This window comes from Aristolochia californica, unplaced genomic scaffold (assembly GCF_029961685.1).
Source record: "Aristolochia californica isolate CCGP_79_NKW_82.1479 unplaced genomic scaffold, dmAriCali1.0.hap1 SCAF_1, whole genome shotgun sequence".
Classification (NCBI taxonomy): domain Eukaryota; kingdom Viridiplantae; phylum Streptophyta; class Magnoliopsida; order Piperales; family Aristolochiaceae; genus Aristolochia; species Aristolochia californica.
Window position 1 is genome coordinate 2861717 of NW_027181770.1, and position 18422 is coordinate 2880138.

Consider the following 18422-nt stretch of genomic DNA (forward strand, 5'->3'; position numbering starts at 1 on the left):
GACCATTATCTTCCACGTGTCCCCGCCGGGTCTGGCCTCCTTTTATGCTTGACCGTGGTGGCTTCGATCATTCGAGGCGTTCCTCCGTCTCCGTCTTTAGCGCAGAAATCATAAAGTTTCGGAAAGGTTCAGAACGATAACATTTTGTGGGATCGCTCTCCGGTAGCAAAAATGCCTTTCTGCGACGCTAGCAAATGCCAGCAAGGTGCTGGAGGGGAGAGATCAATTTCTGACAATCGAATTAGGATTTTTTATCAGATTTATGGTCGCGGGAGGACCAAAATTCTCTTCGTTACAGGTTTATTTGTTGTCTCTTTTCTTCCTTCCGTGGATTTTTTTTTTTTTTTTTGGGTCAAATTTTCATGGTTTTGCTATGAATGAATGCCAGGTCTTGCTGCAACCCATGATTCCTGGGGTCCGCAGTTAAAAGGTTTGGTCGGAGCCGATGAACCAAATGAAGCTGTTAGAAATGGCAGTATCGATGACCTGGATGAAGAAGAAGATGGTGTAGAGGTCTGCTCCTTTGATAATCGTGGAATGGGTCGGAGCTCCATTCCGACGAAGAAATCTGAGTATACGTACGTTTTGTTCCGCCTGCGAAATTTTCGATTTTCTCTTCTTGTTGTTTGGATTCCAGAAATTTCGGGTGTGTAGCGTTTTCTCTCTGGAAACTTTGATTAACTGTCACGTGCAGGTTTTCCTGTCTTTGACAAAAAATGAAAATTTGTCTTCAGTTGCGGCAAGTAATCAGCCTTTTCTGTTGTACAAATGGATTTAATTTTAGCTGCTTTTGTTACTGTGATTGAGACATTAAGCAATTAGCTGAATTGTCATTGAAAGAGTAAAATACTCTTTCGATTCTGCAATAAGATCAACTTCAGAAACTTACGGTTTGACCGATATACTGAATTCTCTCTATCAGAGAGATTGTGTCTTTATTACTTCATCCAGGATATTTGTAATGCTTTTAGTTTACTGATAATAGCTTAAACCAATACCACTGTGGTGAATGGCTTGCAGAACAACCCTCATGGCTCAGGACGCATTGGCTTTAATGGATCATTTAGGTTGGAGCAAAGCCCATGTTGTTGGGCATTCGATGGGTGAGGTTTTTAAATCTCAATCGCCTTTCTTTTTCTTTTTGCTTTCCAATTTTTTTGGACAGCTGGTTAAGTTTCCCTTTTTTAATGAAATGGAGGTTTTAGTTATTGGTTTTGGGGAAGTTCAGCAGTATTTGACAGTCTGTTTTGATTCTGCATTCTGTCAAAACAGGTTCTATGATATCTTGCAAGTTAGCTGCAATGGTTCCTGAGAGAATCGCGTCGTTGGCTTTACTAAATGCAACTGGAGGAGGTTTTGAATGTTTCCCAAAGGTATCTTCTAGGCATCATCGAGAATTCAACATTTCTTCTCTGTTGGAATCTTATTGTGCAAGGCACTAAAAGTTGTAGGTTGTAGGTTCCAAGCTTGATCATTTTTAGTGCGAAGTCACACAATGAAAAGATTCTGGCTCCTTATGAGAAACAAAAATGTTTACTCCCCTAATATGGTTTCTAGTCAGTGCACATTAACTGGCTTTCTTATCTCTAAACTCTGAGACTCATTACTTATAAGGAATTTATTTGTGCATCAGCTGTGTCTCCTTTAACGTGAAAAGAACTTCTTTTCTTGCTTAGTGTTGGAGGAAACTCACTTAAATTAGTTACCTGTGTAGAATGTTGCCTGGGCGGGTAGCAGGTGTCTATTTGCTCATCACCAAATCTTTTAGCAGTTCTGCTGGTTTTTTTTTTTTTTTTTAATTTACAGTCCTTGTCTCAAGCAAATGGAAATATGCAACTTGTTTTTACTGTATGCAATATATTCTCTTAATAACGCACAACCCTTGTGAAAAGAAGAGATAAACAAAGCAATCACATTGATGGTTAGAGTGCAGATAGTTTCTGATGTTACAGTAATAATTTTTAACTTCTCCAAAGGTGAATGAAATGGGATGAATGTTTGATGGATTCAGCATAGACTAAAGTTGATTTTTGTCTTGCAGATTGACAGACAAATGTTTTCTATTCTTATCCGGTTTATAAGAGCCAAGACACCTGAGCAAAGGGCTGCAGTTGACTTGGATACCCATTATTCAAAGGTCAATGTCTTTCTTTTTATAATTTTAATTTTTATATCATAGGAAAAATCTGGTGATATTATGACAAGAAAAAAAGAATAATTAGATAAGAACATAGTGAACTACGTTTCCTGTCCTGATTTTTACAGAGACAAATGTGAGAAAGTGTTTCTTCATTTTTTTATGCTGTCTATTCTACCATTTTTTTTATATATTTAGTATCATGAATGTAATTCATCAATTAAACCATGTAAGTGGGTATCATCCCTCCTTTGTACCTATGATCCGCCTGATGAAGTACAAAAATTAGCTTAATTATGGCAGGGATCCAATTTGTTACTGGGGCAATTAAACTGAGTTCTGCACTAGGATTACTGTGATGACACTGAGATCTTTGTTGTCTGGATGAGTTATTGAACACACTGTTATCTAGATTCACTGCTTTTAGGGCTATGACCATAGAGCAAAGTTCTGTTCCATATGTAACTTAGTCCTGTTCCATCTGTCAGAAAAGAAAAAGGAAATAAGCCCTAATCTTCTCATTCTTTTTTGTTTTTGTTCTGTGAGCAGGAATATCTTGATGAATATGTTGGCTCTGATACCAGAAGGAAAATTCTGTACAAAGTAAGGAATAGCATCAAATTCAATAAAACATGTGTCTCATATTGTATCACAGCTAAAGATATTGATGGGATCACCTGAGATTTTGTTTCTCAAGCTTTGCAACGCCAACTCTCATCTCTGATTGGTTGATAATTACTAATTCTTCTCGCTTATTCTCCTTTTTCTAGTTTACATAGCTGAAATGAGAAGAATGTATTGTTAATATCCATCCCATAACCCATGAGTCAAATTTGAATAAAACTTGTGTGCTTATAAGGTGGTCCACTTGGTGAAGAGTTACTTGAGCTGATCCTAGCTAAAATCTCTACATGAGCTGTGTGCTTATCAGATGGTCCACGTGGTGAAGAGTTGCATGAGCTGATCTAAGACTCTGGCTTCACTGAAAAAAAAATCTTATGGTTCTTAATTTATGTCCAAATATGACAAATTGTAGTTCAAAACATAAGTAGGAAATTGGTGTCTCAAATTTCACCACCAATTAGACAAAACAAGTTATTTCAACTGAGCCTCTAAACCTGTCTTGCTCACTGCTTCTATTCCCGTATCAGTACAATCATATACAAGAGTTTTGTGACAAAAGAGTTATGTGCATTGGTATCTCCTCAAGACTGCTCAGCAATGTCATTCCTGGAGTTATTTCATAAAAATACCAATAAGAATAAGATTTCTTCCTGGAAATTTGAAGATTTCACATAAATTAATTAATAGAAGTATGAGTCATAGTCAGGTAACAGTTAAATATTATTTCAAAAATACAAAAAAAAAAAAAGATATTGTGCTATATTCTTTCTTTCCCTGTACGCATCACTTGCAGTGTGTTATTTGTTGTGAAAGTATTTCAGGACGCTCATTTATGTCATTGCGATAGTTTTGAAAAAGAAATAGGATAATGCATGTCAGTTTTTCTCCTAATTCTGGAATTTCCATTACTTAATTAGAGCAGTATACTCTGTGCATCAGCACCTCTTTAATGAGGTAAACAATCAAAAGTTGCTGTGTCTGCCATATACCTACTTTCATCCGCCTAATTAAAGCATCAAACAAGCTTGCTGCTTCTACTCAAGCCTTGCAGTATAAATCATATCGCATTTATAATTGTTTCCATCACCTCTTTAGTCGTGAACAATGCAGATCATGCTTAATCTAAGATTTTCACCAACATATGCTATGCACATGCAATATCTATAAAAGATAGAGCATTCTGACATGTGCCCTAGCTATTCGTCTTCTGCATTGAGATTAATTTATTAGACATTTATTTGTTCTTGCAGGAATATGTTAAAGGTATATCATCATCTGGAATGCAATCTAACAATGGATTTGAAGGCCAAATCAATGCATGCTGGACCCACAGTATGTCACCCAAAGAGCTGGAAGCAATTCGTTCTGCTGGATTTCCTGTTTCAGTCATTCACGGAAGGTTAGCATCCAATGCAAATGGTCTTTGGTTTATTCCTTCCATAAAACTTTTAAGATCACTTTTAATGAACGTCACTGTGTGGTGGTATGATCACCACATTGACTATTGGCATTTACAATCTCATCTGCCACTTCATCAAGGTTTTGGAAATGGAATGTTGTTGTTTAGTCATCTGAATTCTTAAACTAATCAACCATGCATGGTTTCAAACAAAAAACCCAGCAGCTCATTTGTCTTTTGTCACAAAAGCTCCAGTACTTTTTGTGATAACCTGTTAAGAACTAAGGTCAAATTTTCAACAAGGTAACAGGAATGACTGAATCAATGAAAAAATTCCATTGCCCCTAGTGATTTCAAATACTTTTCAGTACTAGACAAGACTGAGTTGCAGAACCATTTCTTTGAAGCAGTATAATCTAATCTCCAAAAGAGAATGTGACCCCAAGATGATGACAAAAGACATTATAGTTAATATTTAGATCTTTAGTATTCTCTATTCTTCTATCATTGATGAGTTATTCACCACATATTTCCTATGCTTGTGTATATTCCAAAATTTAAGGACTGATGCCAAGATTGTAACTATGCAGGTATGACATAATTGCTCGGTTATGTCATGCACAGAAACTTGCAGAGAAGCTAAAACCTGCTGCTAGGATGGTAGAACTACATGGAGCACATCTTGTGAGCCATGAGAGACCTGAGGAGGTATATAGATTTTATTTCGCCATATCAGGATCAGAAAACTCAAGTCTTCTTCACATTAGAAGTTGTTCTTTGATCTGGAGGATTTTTTTGGACCCATTTTTTAAAATATAATTAACCGTTCAATTTTTCCTTTGAAATTCTTCCACTTAGCTTAAACACTAAAAAAAAAAAAAGCTACTCTCTCCTTTTTCTTTCCTTTTCTTCTCTTTCTTTGTGGGGTTGTTGGGAGGGAGTTGGCTTGGAGGTATAAACTTATCTTTTTGAAGGTCATGGACCATAGGATTTGACATATGATCCAATACCCTGACAAATCCTCAACTTAAGCTACCGCTGAAGAATACATTTTCACACCAGTGACCAATATTAGGCCTGACATGGACATGAATGTGATAGATTTTCTGACCCACAAATCTAGTTGGTGCTTTTACACACATTTTTATGCTTCTGTGGAGGTTTTGGTTAGAAAATCATCCCATTCTACATTACACTTATGACAACTAGGGGTTTGATTTAATACTGCTGGGAAACTTTCAGGTCAATCAAGCTCTTATTGATTTAATTCGAGCATCAGAAGCAAAGATGAGCCTACAGGACTGGTCAAATTTGCATGGCAACCAAGTTGGTATGTTGACAATGAAGCTGAAATCCTGTTTCATGCTAGTCTGAGAATACTTTATCTGAATTAGTCAATGACTTGTGTTATTTTTTTTTTTTTTTTGTCTTATTAGATTGGCAGGTGGCGGGATTATCAGTTTCCCTAAAGAGAAGGTGTGGTGAAGGTCATTTTGCTTGTATAGTTGACATACTAGCCAAGTGTTTCTTATACTTACTTGGTATCTTAATGATGATTTTGGAACACCTGACTAGAATCCTGAGACATTTCAAGCCTGCTAGAGTGGGATCAGCTGAATCATAAAGTGTATAGACAACCTTAATTTCCAATGTAAGGTATGCATATCGATCACACTCTTTTCTTCGTAGACTTTGACCGAGGCCCTGTTAGGGCACAGGGAATGTAGGGAGAGTGAATACTTAAGGAATGTGCCTAAAGTGTTTTAGTGCATATTGAAACTCCGGGTGAAATCTTTAGTACCTAGGATGAGTGAATTACACTGTTTATGAAAATAGGTGAAAGTGAAATTCTACCTAAATGTGTAGAATTTAACTTTTTTAAAGAATGTTAAGCAAGGTAAGATGTCAATCTCACCCTTTACATTACAGTCTCCATTTACAAGTACTAAAACAAAAAGGCATTTTCTATAGAAAAAATAGATCACTTGGGATGCTACTTTCTTTTGTGTTAATCCTAGTGTTTCTGCAAATTTTGGCACTAAAACAATGAAGGCACTGATGCGTTCTATCCTGTTTCAGATTTATCAATATCAAATTTATAGTTAACTTGGGTGAAAGTTATCATTCGGCGAGTGACGGAGAAAGCACTAGCCTGCGTACTTCAACTCACATCTTCTCCTGTTATTCGACACTGAGAAGAGCATATTTTAGAATGAGGAGAACAAATCTTGATTCAAATCTATTTGCGATGTCGGAATCTGTATTGGGTAATTCATGTATCAAGAAATGTAAAATTTATGCATCAGAGATCTTTTTTTTCTGCAAAATACTCAAATATCTTTCTGAGAGATTTTACTCTATGGAGCCTGAGATACAGACTATCCTTTAACTCTGGCAAAAACGTGATTGTGCACACTGAAGTAATAAAAAGAGAGCAGAAAGCATAAAATCTCTTTGGTGGAAAACCACAGAGGACACAAGACTTCACCCAAACGGAAACAGCAGACATGTGTAGAGCAAAAGTTGAGAGAAGCTTACCTGGAATCCCCCATGCGTTTCCTTCTTGTCCTTTACAGGGAAGAACTCGCTAACGAGGAAATGGGAAGAGGATGGCGTGTGGATTCTTTTAAAATGGCATAAGAATATGCTACTGCATATTTCTCTACTGCAATATAAGTTTCGTCGAATATCCTCAAGATGCTAAGATGCTTCCATCTTGGGCCTCCAGTATATGAACCAATGTGTCTTACGACGCCTATCGTCCAATTTTCGTACTACTCGTTTTGGCCCATAATTAGTTTATGATTAAAAAATTCATAACATAAGAAACCTGATACATCTTAATGAAGCTAATGCAAACTGTTACGAATTACGATTGAGTAATACAACGAAGAATAGTAACATTATCCAAGGGAAGGAAGAAAAACTCAGGAAAGATCATTTGACATTGTATAAATTTGCCAGCAGTTTTTTTTTTTTTTTTTAATTTGGCTAGTATTCGTCCAAGTAACTGTACAGAATTGGATCATCTTTCAACTTTCGTCTACTAAGCAAGGCTTTGAGAAGCCGCTTACTTCTGCTTGGTGTTGGATCTCTCTCTTTTTGACCATCCTTCTCTGCCGGGAGTCTCATAGATGCTGATTTTCGTGTCACTGAAGGATACTGCACATGGAGAAATGAAACAAAAATAAGAAATACAGTTTGAGATATGACCTCCTCAAGGTGATTTGTTGAAGTTAACAACAGAACAAAACAAAATTGATTATACCCGTCGCCCCGAATTAACAGGGTTTGGAGAAGTTGATCTACTAGCAAGAGATCCAGAACGAGCTAGAGGACGGAAAGTGGGCACTGGTGATACTGATCTTTTCTCTGGAAATTTAAAATTTTATCAGGTTACACAGAAAAAGAAGCCTTCGTGCATGAGCTGAGATACATCAGCACCCGTCGTTCTGTTAAGTATAAACTAACCTGTGAAAGCAAATGACCTAGGTACAGGGGAAGGTGATGGAGAGCGTGATTTCCTACAGAACACCAGCAAGTAAACATGTCTCTTTAATAAAATAAAGCAAAATTGATATTAAAAAAGAAATTAACAAGTGACTCAGGTTTTATGAGAATGATTCACTGACCTGACAGACGATGGAGGTGCTTCTCTGATTGTAGACCGAAGTGCTGCAACAAAAAGACCCAACACACACACAAAAAAACAAAGACAAATTCATTATAGTATAACAAGATTTCTTCACTGTTTCGCATCAGCATAAGAAAGTTATTAACATTACCACTGCGCAGAACATGCCAGTCATCTTCATCTTCCTGGGTAACATCTTGAAATTTAGGTTCACCATGACCAGAGCAATTCGTGGATTTCCCTATTAAAGAAATTTAAGAAACAAGCAGACCCCATCAGCCACTAGTCAGGTTATACAAGAAACAGTGGGTTGTTTTCAGAAGAGATTACCATTATTTGGAAGAAGAGTAACTTGCCTGATAAAATGTAGCGCTTATGGAACTTGGGTGCTGTGATCACCAGAGACTGCTGGTTAAGACCCTGGCTGTCTATATAGCGTTGGCAGGTCCGAAGTCTCTACAAGAGGCAAACGAACAGTTACTTGTTTTAGTAGCAAAATTATTAGGGCTTTACAGAGAATATTAATCTGTAAGTTGATATGAATATCAAAGTTTGCTGAAAAATAGATTGTACCTGTTCAATGCAAGACACCCTGAGTTCAGTTCCTGAAACCTCGTCAACTTGGTCATCTAATATGCCATTTACCTTATATGTCACTGAACCTAAATGATCTACAGTATTAACAAGTGCCTGAACAGTGTAATCTTTCAGTGTGTTGACCACTCTGCAGGGGAAAGAGGAAAAAAAAATTTCAGAAAATTGAGGGATTTATAATTTCTTTGAAGGATGAATGACTACTTGTCATTTACAATCAAATTGAAGAAGCATACATCTGTTTCTGATCGTCATTGGTGTAAGAGAGTTCAAAATACTCTGCTGCAGAGTAAAGTTGTGCCCTCAAATTCTTCAAGTCCTGTACATTCCCAAAATATAGCGTGAATTAAAGAAAAATCAACCGTTTCTTTCCATCGTAAATGAACAAAAATATTGCAAATTCTGATGGATGTAAGTGAGACAGACATGACGCTTCTAGTGCACTGAATTCACAATGGCTTTGCATTGTAAGGCACCATTTATACCCTCTTTGGTTCAGGAAGAATAAGGCCATTTATGCTTTATCAAAGCATAACTTCAGAAAATGAAAAAGGAAATGTCTCTTCCGAGAAAGTGGTTTATGAAACAATTAAAATCTGGTTTAGATTTATAACTAGAAAGGAGAAATAGAAGGATCAAGCTGATTACCTTAAGACTGTCTGAGAAAATCATGCTCTGATGCATGGAGAGTTCATCATATGTAGATGCTTCTTGGGGTATGGAGACAGAAGAAGATGAAGACATGTTTTCGGCTGAGAGAGTTTAAGTTGGCTTTTCTTTTCCTGCAATTTTAGTAAAAACCTACTTCACGATTCAAACTCGCTACTCAAAATCTTCCACGCTCAGAGCAGGACTAGAAGAGGAAAAACGAAGCAGAGGTAAAGCCAAAACAGTGGCTAAAGAAGAGCTGAAAATGACTTCTTCCTGCCTAACATAAACCCCGATAGAACAAAACCATGAACCTTAACTTCAGAACACGGAGGTGCTGTGGGAGAAGGCGCTGAAATAGCAGCTGTCCTTTCTCCTAGTAATGGACACAAAAACCATTTGAAGCTGAAGGTAGCGGTATGAAGGAAAGGAATAAGAAAATGTGATTAGCTCACATCAATCAATGAAGGAGAGAAAACCCTCTTTCCCTTCTAAACTTCAAACTTCCCTATCCCAAATATCGAAAAGTAAAAACAACTAAATAACTAGATATTCCATTTTTAAACAAAAGTTACAAGAAGAAGGCGAACCTGCTTTCGGTTTCCTTCTCGCAAATCTTGTCACAAACCCGCTTCCCATTAACTGCAAGTACCTACTAGCAACGTCGTCAAAGTAGCCATTACAGAAGCCGGTGAAATAAATATCCAGTGTGGTGGAGAGAAAAGGGCAATCAGGAAATCAAACGCAATAAAGTCCCATGAAGGCTTTTCAATAGCTTAGGGACAGGGACAGGTGCGTCCATTTGTTGAAACTCGAGTGAAAAGATAAGGAAAAGAGAGTAGTGGAAGGGGGAGTGTTTACAGTTCATGTGTTTAGCGTCGAAGGGACAAAATCATGAACAGAAGCACGTCGGTAGGCAGGGAATCCGGAGCAATTTTCTGAACAAAAAGTCCTTTAAAAAGTCCTTTATCTTCTTTAGAAATGGTTTGAAGCTCCATCCATGATTGCAAGAGGTGGGAATAGAGTGGGGTCCTCTGAAACAATCCACCAAACAAACCCCCTACAAAAAGAAAAAGGAAATAAAACTCTTTTCCTGGTCGTTGCCGCGTTGCAATCTTTATTTTTTATTTACATCTCTTAGAAGAATTCTAAACACCCAATCTCTGACCACCTTTTCTTTTTTTTCCCGTGATTTCTCTCCGTCTCATCTGCTTACTGTTCTTTCCCCTGTGGCTGGAAATTGGAATTTTGTTCGGCTTTGGGCCCCAATTCCGTTTGAAAGTCAGCTCCATCTCAACAACTTCTCTGGTGTCCGGTGCTGCTATGGGTCCTCTGATTGATAAAAAAAGGGTTTCCCAGTCCATTATCATCAACTTTTACTACTGATTTTGAGTTATTTCTTACCTAAAACAGTAGAGCAGTAGTTGACTATTGAATTAGAGTTCACGTCAGGATTCTGATGACTTCTGATTGACAATTTACCTACCTCGAGGCATGCAATGTAATGCTCATAAACTAAATGAAAGGTTTAGAATTGGGTTTTTGTCGGTTTGACAGAGGGAGTTCTAATGGATTCCGATGACGTACAGTTTAATCGAACATCAGCCATGTGATTATAATTTATACCACTGGCTTCCATCTTTCTTTATCGAGAATCTCTGATTTCTTCTCCATCTTTGTCCTTTTCATCTTTTTTCTTGTGCTATTGTCCTAATTTCATTGCCTATCTCAAAAAGATCACGATCACAAACCCAGATGTTCGACTCTGCAACAACTACATATACGATGTGAGAGCTTGACAAATTGTGGAGACGTGCAGAGGGCATCATCACCTGCACGCCTTAATTTGGTCATAATCATTAGGTGGGGAATTTTTAAAGCACTGCACTACAATGATTGAAAATATTTACATACGATTATGAGTTGAAGGATACGATTATGAAGTTATTTTTCTCATCGTATACCACATGTCATGTGCAATTTATGACGAAAAAACTTTGAAAATGTTAGATTAACATTATTATAATAGCCCCAATGTGTTCGTGCAGCTCATGCTGTGTACCGAAGGCTTATAGACAGAAGAAGATGAAGGGATAGTAAGCTTTATCCCTCGTGGGGTTGTTGAAGATGGTAAGAGGTAGAGGTCATGCGGGTGTAGATCCCCTTCTCCAACATCTACATAGAGGGAGAGGCAGAAGTGAGAGGGGGAGAGAGAGCCCCTCCCTAGCAAAAAAAAAAAAAAAAAAAAAAAAAAGAAAAAAAGGAAGAGGACATAGCTCTAACTTACCCTCCTACTAATTTATTAGGAAGAGGGAAAGCTTTGCCTGCCTTACATTCATGCATAAATACCCGGATTTGATAGCCTTGAATAAACCCATGAATCACACCTTAAGAGCAAATTACAAAAATTATTCGAAAGAGTGAATTTCAGAAACTGGATTGAAATCTTTATTACTTAATGAATAACTGTTCAAAATATGTCTTCTCCGCCCACTGAAATCCTATCTTCTCTCTCTTCCCTCTCTAGGTTGCGACTATCTGCTATTGCTTCCATGGCTGCTCTACGACTTACATTTCACCTTCTCCCGTTTGTTGTCACTCCTAAGTCAACAACTTCGACGAATTCAAACGTGTGCATCGGATTACCTTGCAGCCTTTTCGCTAGATTTGCAAAATTCATTAGTTTTTCTCTCAATTCTTTTTGTGGACTGCGTTGTTTTCACATCACCTGTGATGGCAACAAAGTCTACTTTATTTGACTGTGGGGGAATCGGCTAAACTCTAACTAGAAATTTGTGATTGGTTTTAGCTTTAAAATTGATTTTCTTTTTGGAGTTTATTCTGCTATAGGGATTTGGGAAATTCTAATGTGTGAAATTGAGACAAAGATATGAAAACGAGACATAGAGAATTGTTTCAAATAATGCTTTTCGACAATGTATTCTTCTCCGTTTAAGAGACTATTTATAATACATTACATGTTAATTTTATGATTAATTTAGATCCTAAAATGATCAAAATCACGGATTGGAACAGAATCATGGAAACAATCCATTTCCTACAATCACGCTAATCAATTTTACATACAGTTCATTACAGGTTTGCAAACACTCCCCCTCAAGTTAGTGCATAGATATCGGTCATGCCCAACTTGTCAATTATACCATGAAATACCTTCCCTGATACTGCCATCGTGATCATATCAGCCAACTGACTCTCAAATTGAATAAAAGGGAATTGTATAATCTTTGCATCAAGGTTCTCCTTGATGAAATGACGATCAACTTCAATATGTTTAGTGCGATCATGTTGAACTGGATTTTGTGCAATTGTGATGGCTGCCTTGTTAGCACAATGGAGATTCATAGGTTTGGCATATTAAATCTCTAAGTCCATCGATATATTCCTTATCCATAACAACTCGCATACACCATGAGTCATACTTTGAAATTCAACTTCAACACTTGATATGGATACTACCTTCTATTTTTTGCTTTTTTAAGTGACAAGATTCCCTTCCACAATAGTAAAGTAACCCGACGTGGATCTTCTGGTTGTCTTATCACCTGCCCAATCAAAATCTGTATATCCTTTAATATTAGATATACCATTTTTTTAGAATAACAAACATTTTCCTAGAGCACTCTTTAAGTATCTCAAGATCCGATAGACTGCTGCCATATGTTCTTCACTTGGTGCATGCATGAACTGACTCACAACGCTCATTGCATATGCTACATCGGGCCTTGTGTGTGACAGGTAGATTAATCTTCCAACTAATCACTGATAACACCTTTTGTCTGCTAGGGTTTGATCTAGGAGAGTTTTGAGTTTATGATTCATTTCTATGGGCGTCCCTATTGGTTTACAATCAAGCATTCCGGTTTCGGCTAGAAGATCCAACACATATTTTCGTTATGAAAGGAAGACTCCATGTTTTGATCTTGCAACCTCAATTCCCAAAAAATATTTTAGTTGTCTGAGATCCTTCATTTCGAATTTCATGGCTAAATACTCCTATAAAGCTTGTATTTCACATGGGTCATCTTCTGTCACGACCATATCATCAACATATACAATTAAAGTTATTACTTTTCCTTCTTTGTGTTTTATCAACAAAGTATGATCTGAGTTACTTTGCTTATAGCCAAACTCCTTCATTATAGCCTAGAATCTCCCAAACCATGCTCTAGGTGACTGTTTCAGCCCATACAATGACTTCTTCATTTTACAGACTTCACTTTGACACAAAAAACCACTTTTAACTCCTAGTGGTAGTTCTATATAGACTTCTTCTTCTAAGTCTTCATTGAGGAAGACATTTTTAACATCAAATTGTTGCAGAGGCCAGTCTCAATTCGCGCTATAGATATAAGAATGTGAATTGTATTGATCTTAGCAACTGGTGCAAAAGTATCCTGATAGTCTATCCCATACCTTTGCGTATATCCCTTTGCAACTAGCCGAACTTAATATCTGTCAATACTTCCATCCGGTTTGAGTTTCACTGTGAACACCCATCGACATCCAATTGTCTTTACTCCTTTAGGTTGGGGAACAAATTCCCAAGTGGCATACTTTTGTAGAGCCTTCATCTCTTTGTTTATCACCTTTTTCCATTTTGGATCAGTTAATGCATCCTGCACATTACTTGGAATAGAAACCCTGGATAATTGATCAATAACAAATGTATACAATTTAGTCAAACTATGGGATGACACATAGTTGTTGATTGAGTATTTGATCTTAGCTTCAGAATCAGGTTAATACCGTTTTTTTGGAACTCTCCTATTCAATCTTTATGGATATCTAGTGATTATATTTTTTGTAGAAACACACTCATCAAACACAAGATTCGTATTTACCTAAGGAGGAACATTTTGGGTTGATTCTTCAGTTGTTGGTACAGACAGGGGCAACTATAAGGGTTCTTCAGGAGAAATTGATAAATCACAGTTTTGTTGCATATCGTGACACTTGAAAAATTCATTCACCGCTTCTAACTTAATAAACTCAGCACCTCCGCTATTTTCTTGTTGAACATTCTCTTCACTTGAACTCTCCCCCTGAATAATACGGCACTGATTCATGGAATGAGACATCTAGAGTCACATGGAGTTTTTGGGTGTGTGGATCATAGCATCGATATTCTTTTTGAAATTTAGAGTAGCCAACAAATACACATCGTTTGGCACATGGATCAAGTTTATTTCGTAAGATTTTTGGGATATGAACATATGCGGTATACCCAAAAATCCAGGGTTCAAGATTCGGAATATGAGGAATTGAAATTAGGGATTACAACTTGCGTTGAGGAGTCTGAAAATCTATTACTCGAGAAGGTGTTCGATTGATGAGGTAGGCAGCAAATTTGATAGATTCTCCCCAATAAAACTGAGGCATATTCATGCCAAAGAGAGAGACATGCACTACTTCAAAAAGTTGTCTATTTTTCCTTTCTGCCAATCCATTTTGTTGGGGAGTATAGGTGCAAGAAGTCTGATGACGAATTCCATGATTAGTCAGAAAGTTCTCGAGATAAGCATTGACAAACTCAGTACATCTGCTATTTTCTTGTTGAACAAACATTTTCTTCACTTGAACTCTCCCCTTGAAGAGATTTCCAAGAGACTCCTCCGGAATAATACGACTCTGATACCATGTGAAACCAAGACAAAGATATGAAAACGAGACATAGAGAATTATTTCAAAGAATGCTTTCCGACGATGTATTCTTCTCCGTTTAGGAGGCTATTTACAATATATTACATGCTGATTTTAGGATCAAATTAGATCCTAAAATTAAGGATCAAAATCACGAATTGGAACAGAATCACGAAAACAATCCGTTTCCTACAATCACGCTAATCAATGTTACATACAATTCATTACAGGTTTGCAAACATAATGTTACCAGTAATTTGAATCCAGAGATCGTAAAGTTCCAACATTTTTAGTATTTGTGAGTAATTCTTATCTATGAACAAGGGTTCCCTTTCCAAAGTTTTCTTTTGTTGTCATTTCTGTACTGCACAAGAAATGTAGGGAATTGTAGAAAAACAACCTTAATGGGAGAATTACGAAGGAGTTTTTCTTAATCATAGACATAAACAACAAATGAGCTTTTTCTAATTATGATTTTCACTTTGTCTTCTTTGGTCATTGAGATCAGTTATTTGGCTCGTTTTTTTTTCCTGTGTTTTGTTATACCTGTGAGAGACTCTGTTTTGTGGTACAAAGGATCATATTTGCAACTAATGGATGGCAGAGTAATATCAAATTGCTTTGGTTTGTGCCAAGTTAAAAAAGAATTAATTTTGGTTTGTGCTAGATTATCTTTATACGTTCCAATATCATATGAAAGGAATTGTTGCAATCTCATTAGGTGAGAATATTGACCAGGGTAGTGTTTATGAATAATTTTATGTTGATTATATGAAAAAAATTTATGCAAAGTTTATATACAATATTTATGTACAATTTTATGCAAAGATTATGCATAATTTTATATATATATATATATTATTTAATATATATTTTATACAAAATTTTAAATGTAGGTTGGAGTTTGAACCTAACTCAGCACGAGTTCAAGCTTGATTAAAATTCTTGGACTCGAACTTGATTCTAATTTTAGGCTCAGAGCTAAAAGTATTTATAACTCAAACACGTTTGAGCTTTGCTCCCAAGTGTCCCTGCTCCATTTATAATATCCGGGTGGATACTATGCGCCATATGTCACAAGCTCAAAATCATGAATCACATCCGCGCCAAACCAGCCGGAGCCCCGGCTAGTGGCTTGCGAACATATGGCGCACGTTAGCAACAACAAGGAAATTGGCGATTAATAGACATTGAAGTACTGTGTAGGGCTGAAAAACCACAGAGGAAAAATCAAGCAGCAGAGGCCGAAGAAGACCAAATCCACAAGGAAGAGACATGGGGGTGATGGAAAAGCTCAGGATGTTAGTTGTCCAAGAGCCCGTCGTTGCTGCATCGTGCCTGATCGCCGGATTTGGTATTTCTCCAAAACACTGTATCTTGTTATTTGATTTCTCCATCTCGAATGCTTTCATCATTTAATTTAGGTGTTTTTTAGCTGGATGTTTCTTCCTTTCTCTTATTGTTTTGGTTCCCCCCTTCTCCTGCATCTCTTTGTTTCACCCGTGCGAATTTTGTGCCTGTATCGAGCTTGGAACCCTAGATGACTGGCCGGTGTTTTTGTAAGACATTGGTTAAATGTTAGACGACCTAGTAAAAAGTGCAGATATACCGCAGCATGAAAATTAAAAAGTGATGTTTGCGTTAGTATCAGGAGACTTGTTCTTTAGAATTTTTGTTTGCTTAAGCGTTTGTTTTATTTTCTCTTAATCGCGGGCAGTGGGTTCTTTCTTTCGGGCCTAATACTGTATTCTATTTCGATGATAAACAATTTTGCTGTCTCTGCGCTTCACCTGATACTGGGAGAATAATTTCTTGCGGCTGTTGATTGGGATTGGCCTGATGGTATTGGGCATCTATGATTCAAAATGAGAAGTCTTGCCTGAACTCGTATGTTGAATCCTGGGAAGTGGTGGTGTTGCAAATTAGCTGTAAGGTCTCTTGAATGCTAAATTTGGAAGCATTGAACCAATGGAACGTAGATTGAATTTAAATATATTGTTAGTGCGGAACAGGATATTGGGTTTGGGGTGGAGAAGGGACCGGCTGATCTACTATTGCAAATATATCTCAGGTTATCAGTTGGCTTTTGGAGGGTATTACGTTCCTAAGTGGTAGAGCATGTTGTGAAATGAATGAGTTAGTTAAAACGAATTGTTGATGCTTTTGGTGTCTTTTCACTAAGCGTTTTAAAAGCTTATGCTCCTTGAAATGAAGAGGAAATGTTAGTTTTCAATTTCTAGTTCTTTCTCCTGATTACTGATCTTGTTGCTACATGCTCTTACTGTTACATGAATTGTTTATTTGATCAGTATATGCTGAGAAATGGGTTTACTTTAAAGCATTCCGGTTATTGGTTTTCATTCAAAATGCCAGCAAAACAAATTACTTCTTATCCTTGAGGCATTGGTGATGTTTTCATTTCGTGAGATTGATATATTAAAATTTAGAAGTCAACTATCATGTAGACGATGCTGCTTGAGATTTTAATGTATTCAGATTTTATAAATGGTCAATTATTTAAAGATAATCAAGGCGATTACTCACTTTGGATACTGTGTTTTTTGTACTAGTAGGCATTCAAACACTTCATGTGTTTCGCTTTTCTTCTTTATATGCTAGACTTGAGCTTTAGCTAACTCACTTATGTCTAGTGTTTCTATTAATTCTTTTCCCAATGATATGATTCACTTGAAGCAATACTAAGGCTTATGGTGACTTGGACCTTTGGCACAATGGTCGCTTGGGGGTTTTCTAATGTGAGGTGTTGGGTTCAAGTCTCACCAGGGGTAGGGGGCTGTGTGTGCCAAAGAACATTAAAAAAAAAGGCTTATTATTATGATGTGACAAAGGACTAAACGTTTTATTTCATGCTTTTCTGTCCAACTGTGTTAGCAGAAGGCTTAAAATGCCATGAATAATACTAATTGGCACCAATATTGACTTAAGAGAGACTATAAAGTGTCTGAACATTAATTTATTTTTCACCAAGATTTCTAGATACATGAAAATCTGTCTGATCTATTTTCTTTCATTTGTATTTTCAGGCCTTTTCCTTCCAGCTGTCGTCAGACCTATACTGGATTCCATGGAATCATCCAAGCAAGTTGCACCACCTGTCTTAAGTGATGTAATTTACACTCGCACCTTAATCTCATAGCATATTCCTTCTCTAGACCTTTTTTCTTGTACTCGTTTTAGTCCATTTGGATATTTGCATCCTAAGCATATTAAGTTGTGTCAAAATGATTCTGTTATTTTATCAAAAGTAAACTCTTTTAGCTCATTTGAGTGTTAAATTTAATTTTATTAATCTCTTATTTTTTTATTTTTTTTTGTTTCTATTTGTAGGTGGTTGCAGGTATAACAGGTAAAAAGCCTGAATGATGAAGTTTGAAAGCAGTGGACTATTGAGTCACCATGACATTGTTTTTAATTGTTTTTTGGAAATCAAATGCATGTAGATCAGAAGAGTTTTTCATTTATGATCCGTGCAATCAAAAGTATATGGATGCAAACAAATTTTTTCCTTTATATGGGGAATTTCCTAAAATTCAGGGTGCTTAGCTGGGTAGGCCTTCTGAAAGATCTGATGATTGAAGCACCAACTTCTGTTCAACTTCAGAATGGATCCAGGCAGGAGCCTTGTTTACTATAATTGTCGTCTTAGCGGAATAAAGCATGTTTTTGTTTGTCTTGTGCAATTGAAAAGGCTAATGCATCAT

At 36.9% G+C, this 18422-nt stretch overlaps 3 protein-coding genes across 6 annotated transcripts; 2 read left to right on the forward strand and 1 right to left on the reverse strand.

Moving 5' to 3' along the window:
- The first annotated feature begins 11 nt into the window (after window positions 1-11).
- On the forward strand, window positions 12-6549 carry LOC137955824 (uncharacterized). Of its 3 annotated transcripts, XM_068803001.1 has the most exons (12): window positions 13-298; window positions 389-578; window positions 1021-1103; window positions 1273-1373; window positions 2042-2137; window positions 2687-2740; window positions 4012-4160; window positions 4751-4868; window positions 5403-5490; window positions 5597-5636; window positions 5736-5816; window positions 6240-6548. In XM_068803001.1, the coding sequence occupies exons 1-11, from the start codon at window positions 172-174 to the stop codon at window positions 5782-5784; spliced, it is 1095 nt and encodes a 364-aa protein (XP_068659102.1). In that variant the 5' UTR covers window positions 13-171; the 3' UTR covers window positions 5785-5816; window positions 6240-6548. The 3 variants fall into 3 exon arrangements, with proteins under 3 accessions (XP_068659085.1, XP_068659094.1, XP_068659102.1); XM_068802984.1 differs by having other exon boundaries at window positions 12-298; window positions 5597-5816; window positions 6240-6549; XM_068802993.1 differs by having other exon boundaries at window positions 12-298; window positions 5597-5811; window positions 6240-6549.
- Window positions 6550-7076: 527 nt separating this feature from the next.
- LOC137955841 (protein ABIL3-like) lies at window positions 7077-9866 on the reverse strand. 2 transcript variants are annotated; one of them, XM_068803012.1, is made up of 10 exons: window positions 9627-9866; window positions 9037-9170; window positions 8625-8707; window positions 8368-8518; window positions 8151-8250; window positions 7946-8035; window positions 7793-7835; window positions 7632-7684; window positions 7429-7532; window positions 7077-7322 (listed from the first exon to the last, which is right to left on the reverse strand). In XM_068803012.1, exons 2-10 carry the CDS (start codon window positions 9130-9132, stop codon window positions 7152-7154), a joined length of 891 nt encoding a protein of 296 aa, XP_068659113.1. In that variant the 5' UTR covers window positions 9133-9170; window positions 9627-9866; the 3' UTR covers window positions 7077-7151. The 2 variants fall into 2 exon arrangements, with proteins under 2 accessions (XP_068659113.1, XP_068659122.1); XM_068803021.1 differs by lacking the exon at window positions 9627-9866 and having other exon boundaries at window positions 9037-9526.
- Window positions 9867-15891: 6025 nt separating this feature from the next.
- On the forward strand, window positions 15892-18422 carry LOC137957038 (uncharacterized). The gene is made up of 3 exons (XM_068804742.1): window positions 15892-16054; window positions 17745-17827; window positions 18049-18422. The coding sequence occupies exons 1-3, from the start codon at window positions 15976-15978 to the stop codon at window positions 18082-18084; spliced, it is 198 nt and encodes a 65-aa protein (XP_068660843.1). The 5' UTR covers window positions 15892-15975; the 3' UTR covers window positions 18085-18422.

What these genes read in the sequence shown, in the direction of transcription:
- LOC137955841 (XM_068803012.1), bottom strand. Translation starts at nt 9,132, where the DNA reads ATGTCTTCATCTTCTTCTGTCTCCATACCCCAAGAAGCATCTACATAT. An exon ending in GGGTGTCTTGCATTGAACAG is followed by an intron (nt 8,251 to 8,367) that starts GTACAATCTATT and finishes TGCCTCTTGTAG; the next exon opens with AGACTTCGGACCTGCCAACG. An exon ending in CTGGCATGTTCTGCGCAGTG is followed by an intron (nt 7,836 to 7,945) that starts GTAATGTTAATA and finishes TTTTTGTTGCAG; the next exon opens with CACTTCGGTCTACAATCAGA.
- LOC137957038 (XM_068804742.1), top strand. Translation starts at nt 15,976, where the DNA reads ATGGGGGTGATGGAAAAGCTCAGGATGTTAGTTGTCCAAGAGCCCGTC. An exon ending in GTGCCTGATCGCCGGATTTG is followed by an intron (nt 16,055 to 17,744) that starts GTATTTCTCCAA and finishes TTGTATTTTCAG; the next exon opens with GCCTTTTCCTTCCAGCTGTC. An exon ending in CACCACCTGTCTTAAGTGAT is followed by an intron (nt 17,828 to 18,048) that starts GTAATTTACACT and finishes TTCTATTTGTAG; the next exon opens with GTGGTTGCAGGTATAACAGG.
- LOC137955824 (XM_068802984.1), top strand. Translation starts at nt 172, where the DNA reads ATGCCTTTCTGCGACGCTAGCAAATGCCAGCAAGGTGCTGGAGGGGAG. An exon ending in TGGATACCCATTATTCAAAG is followed by an intron (nt 2,138 to 2,686) that starts GTCAATGTCTTT and finishes TTCTGTGAGCAG; the next exon opens with GAATATCTTGATGAATATGT. An exon ending in GTTTCAGTCATTCACGGAAG is followed by an intron (nt 4,161 to 4,750) that starts GTTAGCATCCAA and finishes GTAACTATGCAG; the next exon opens with GTATGACATAATTGCTCGGT.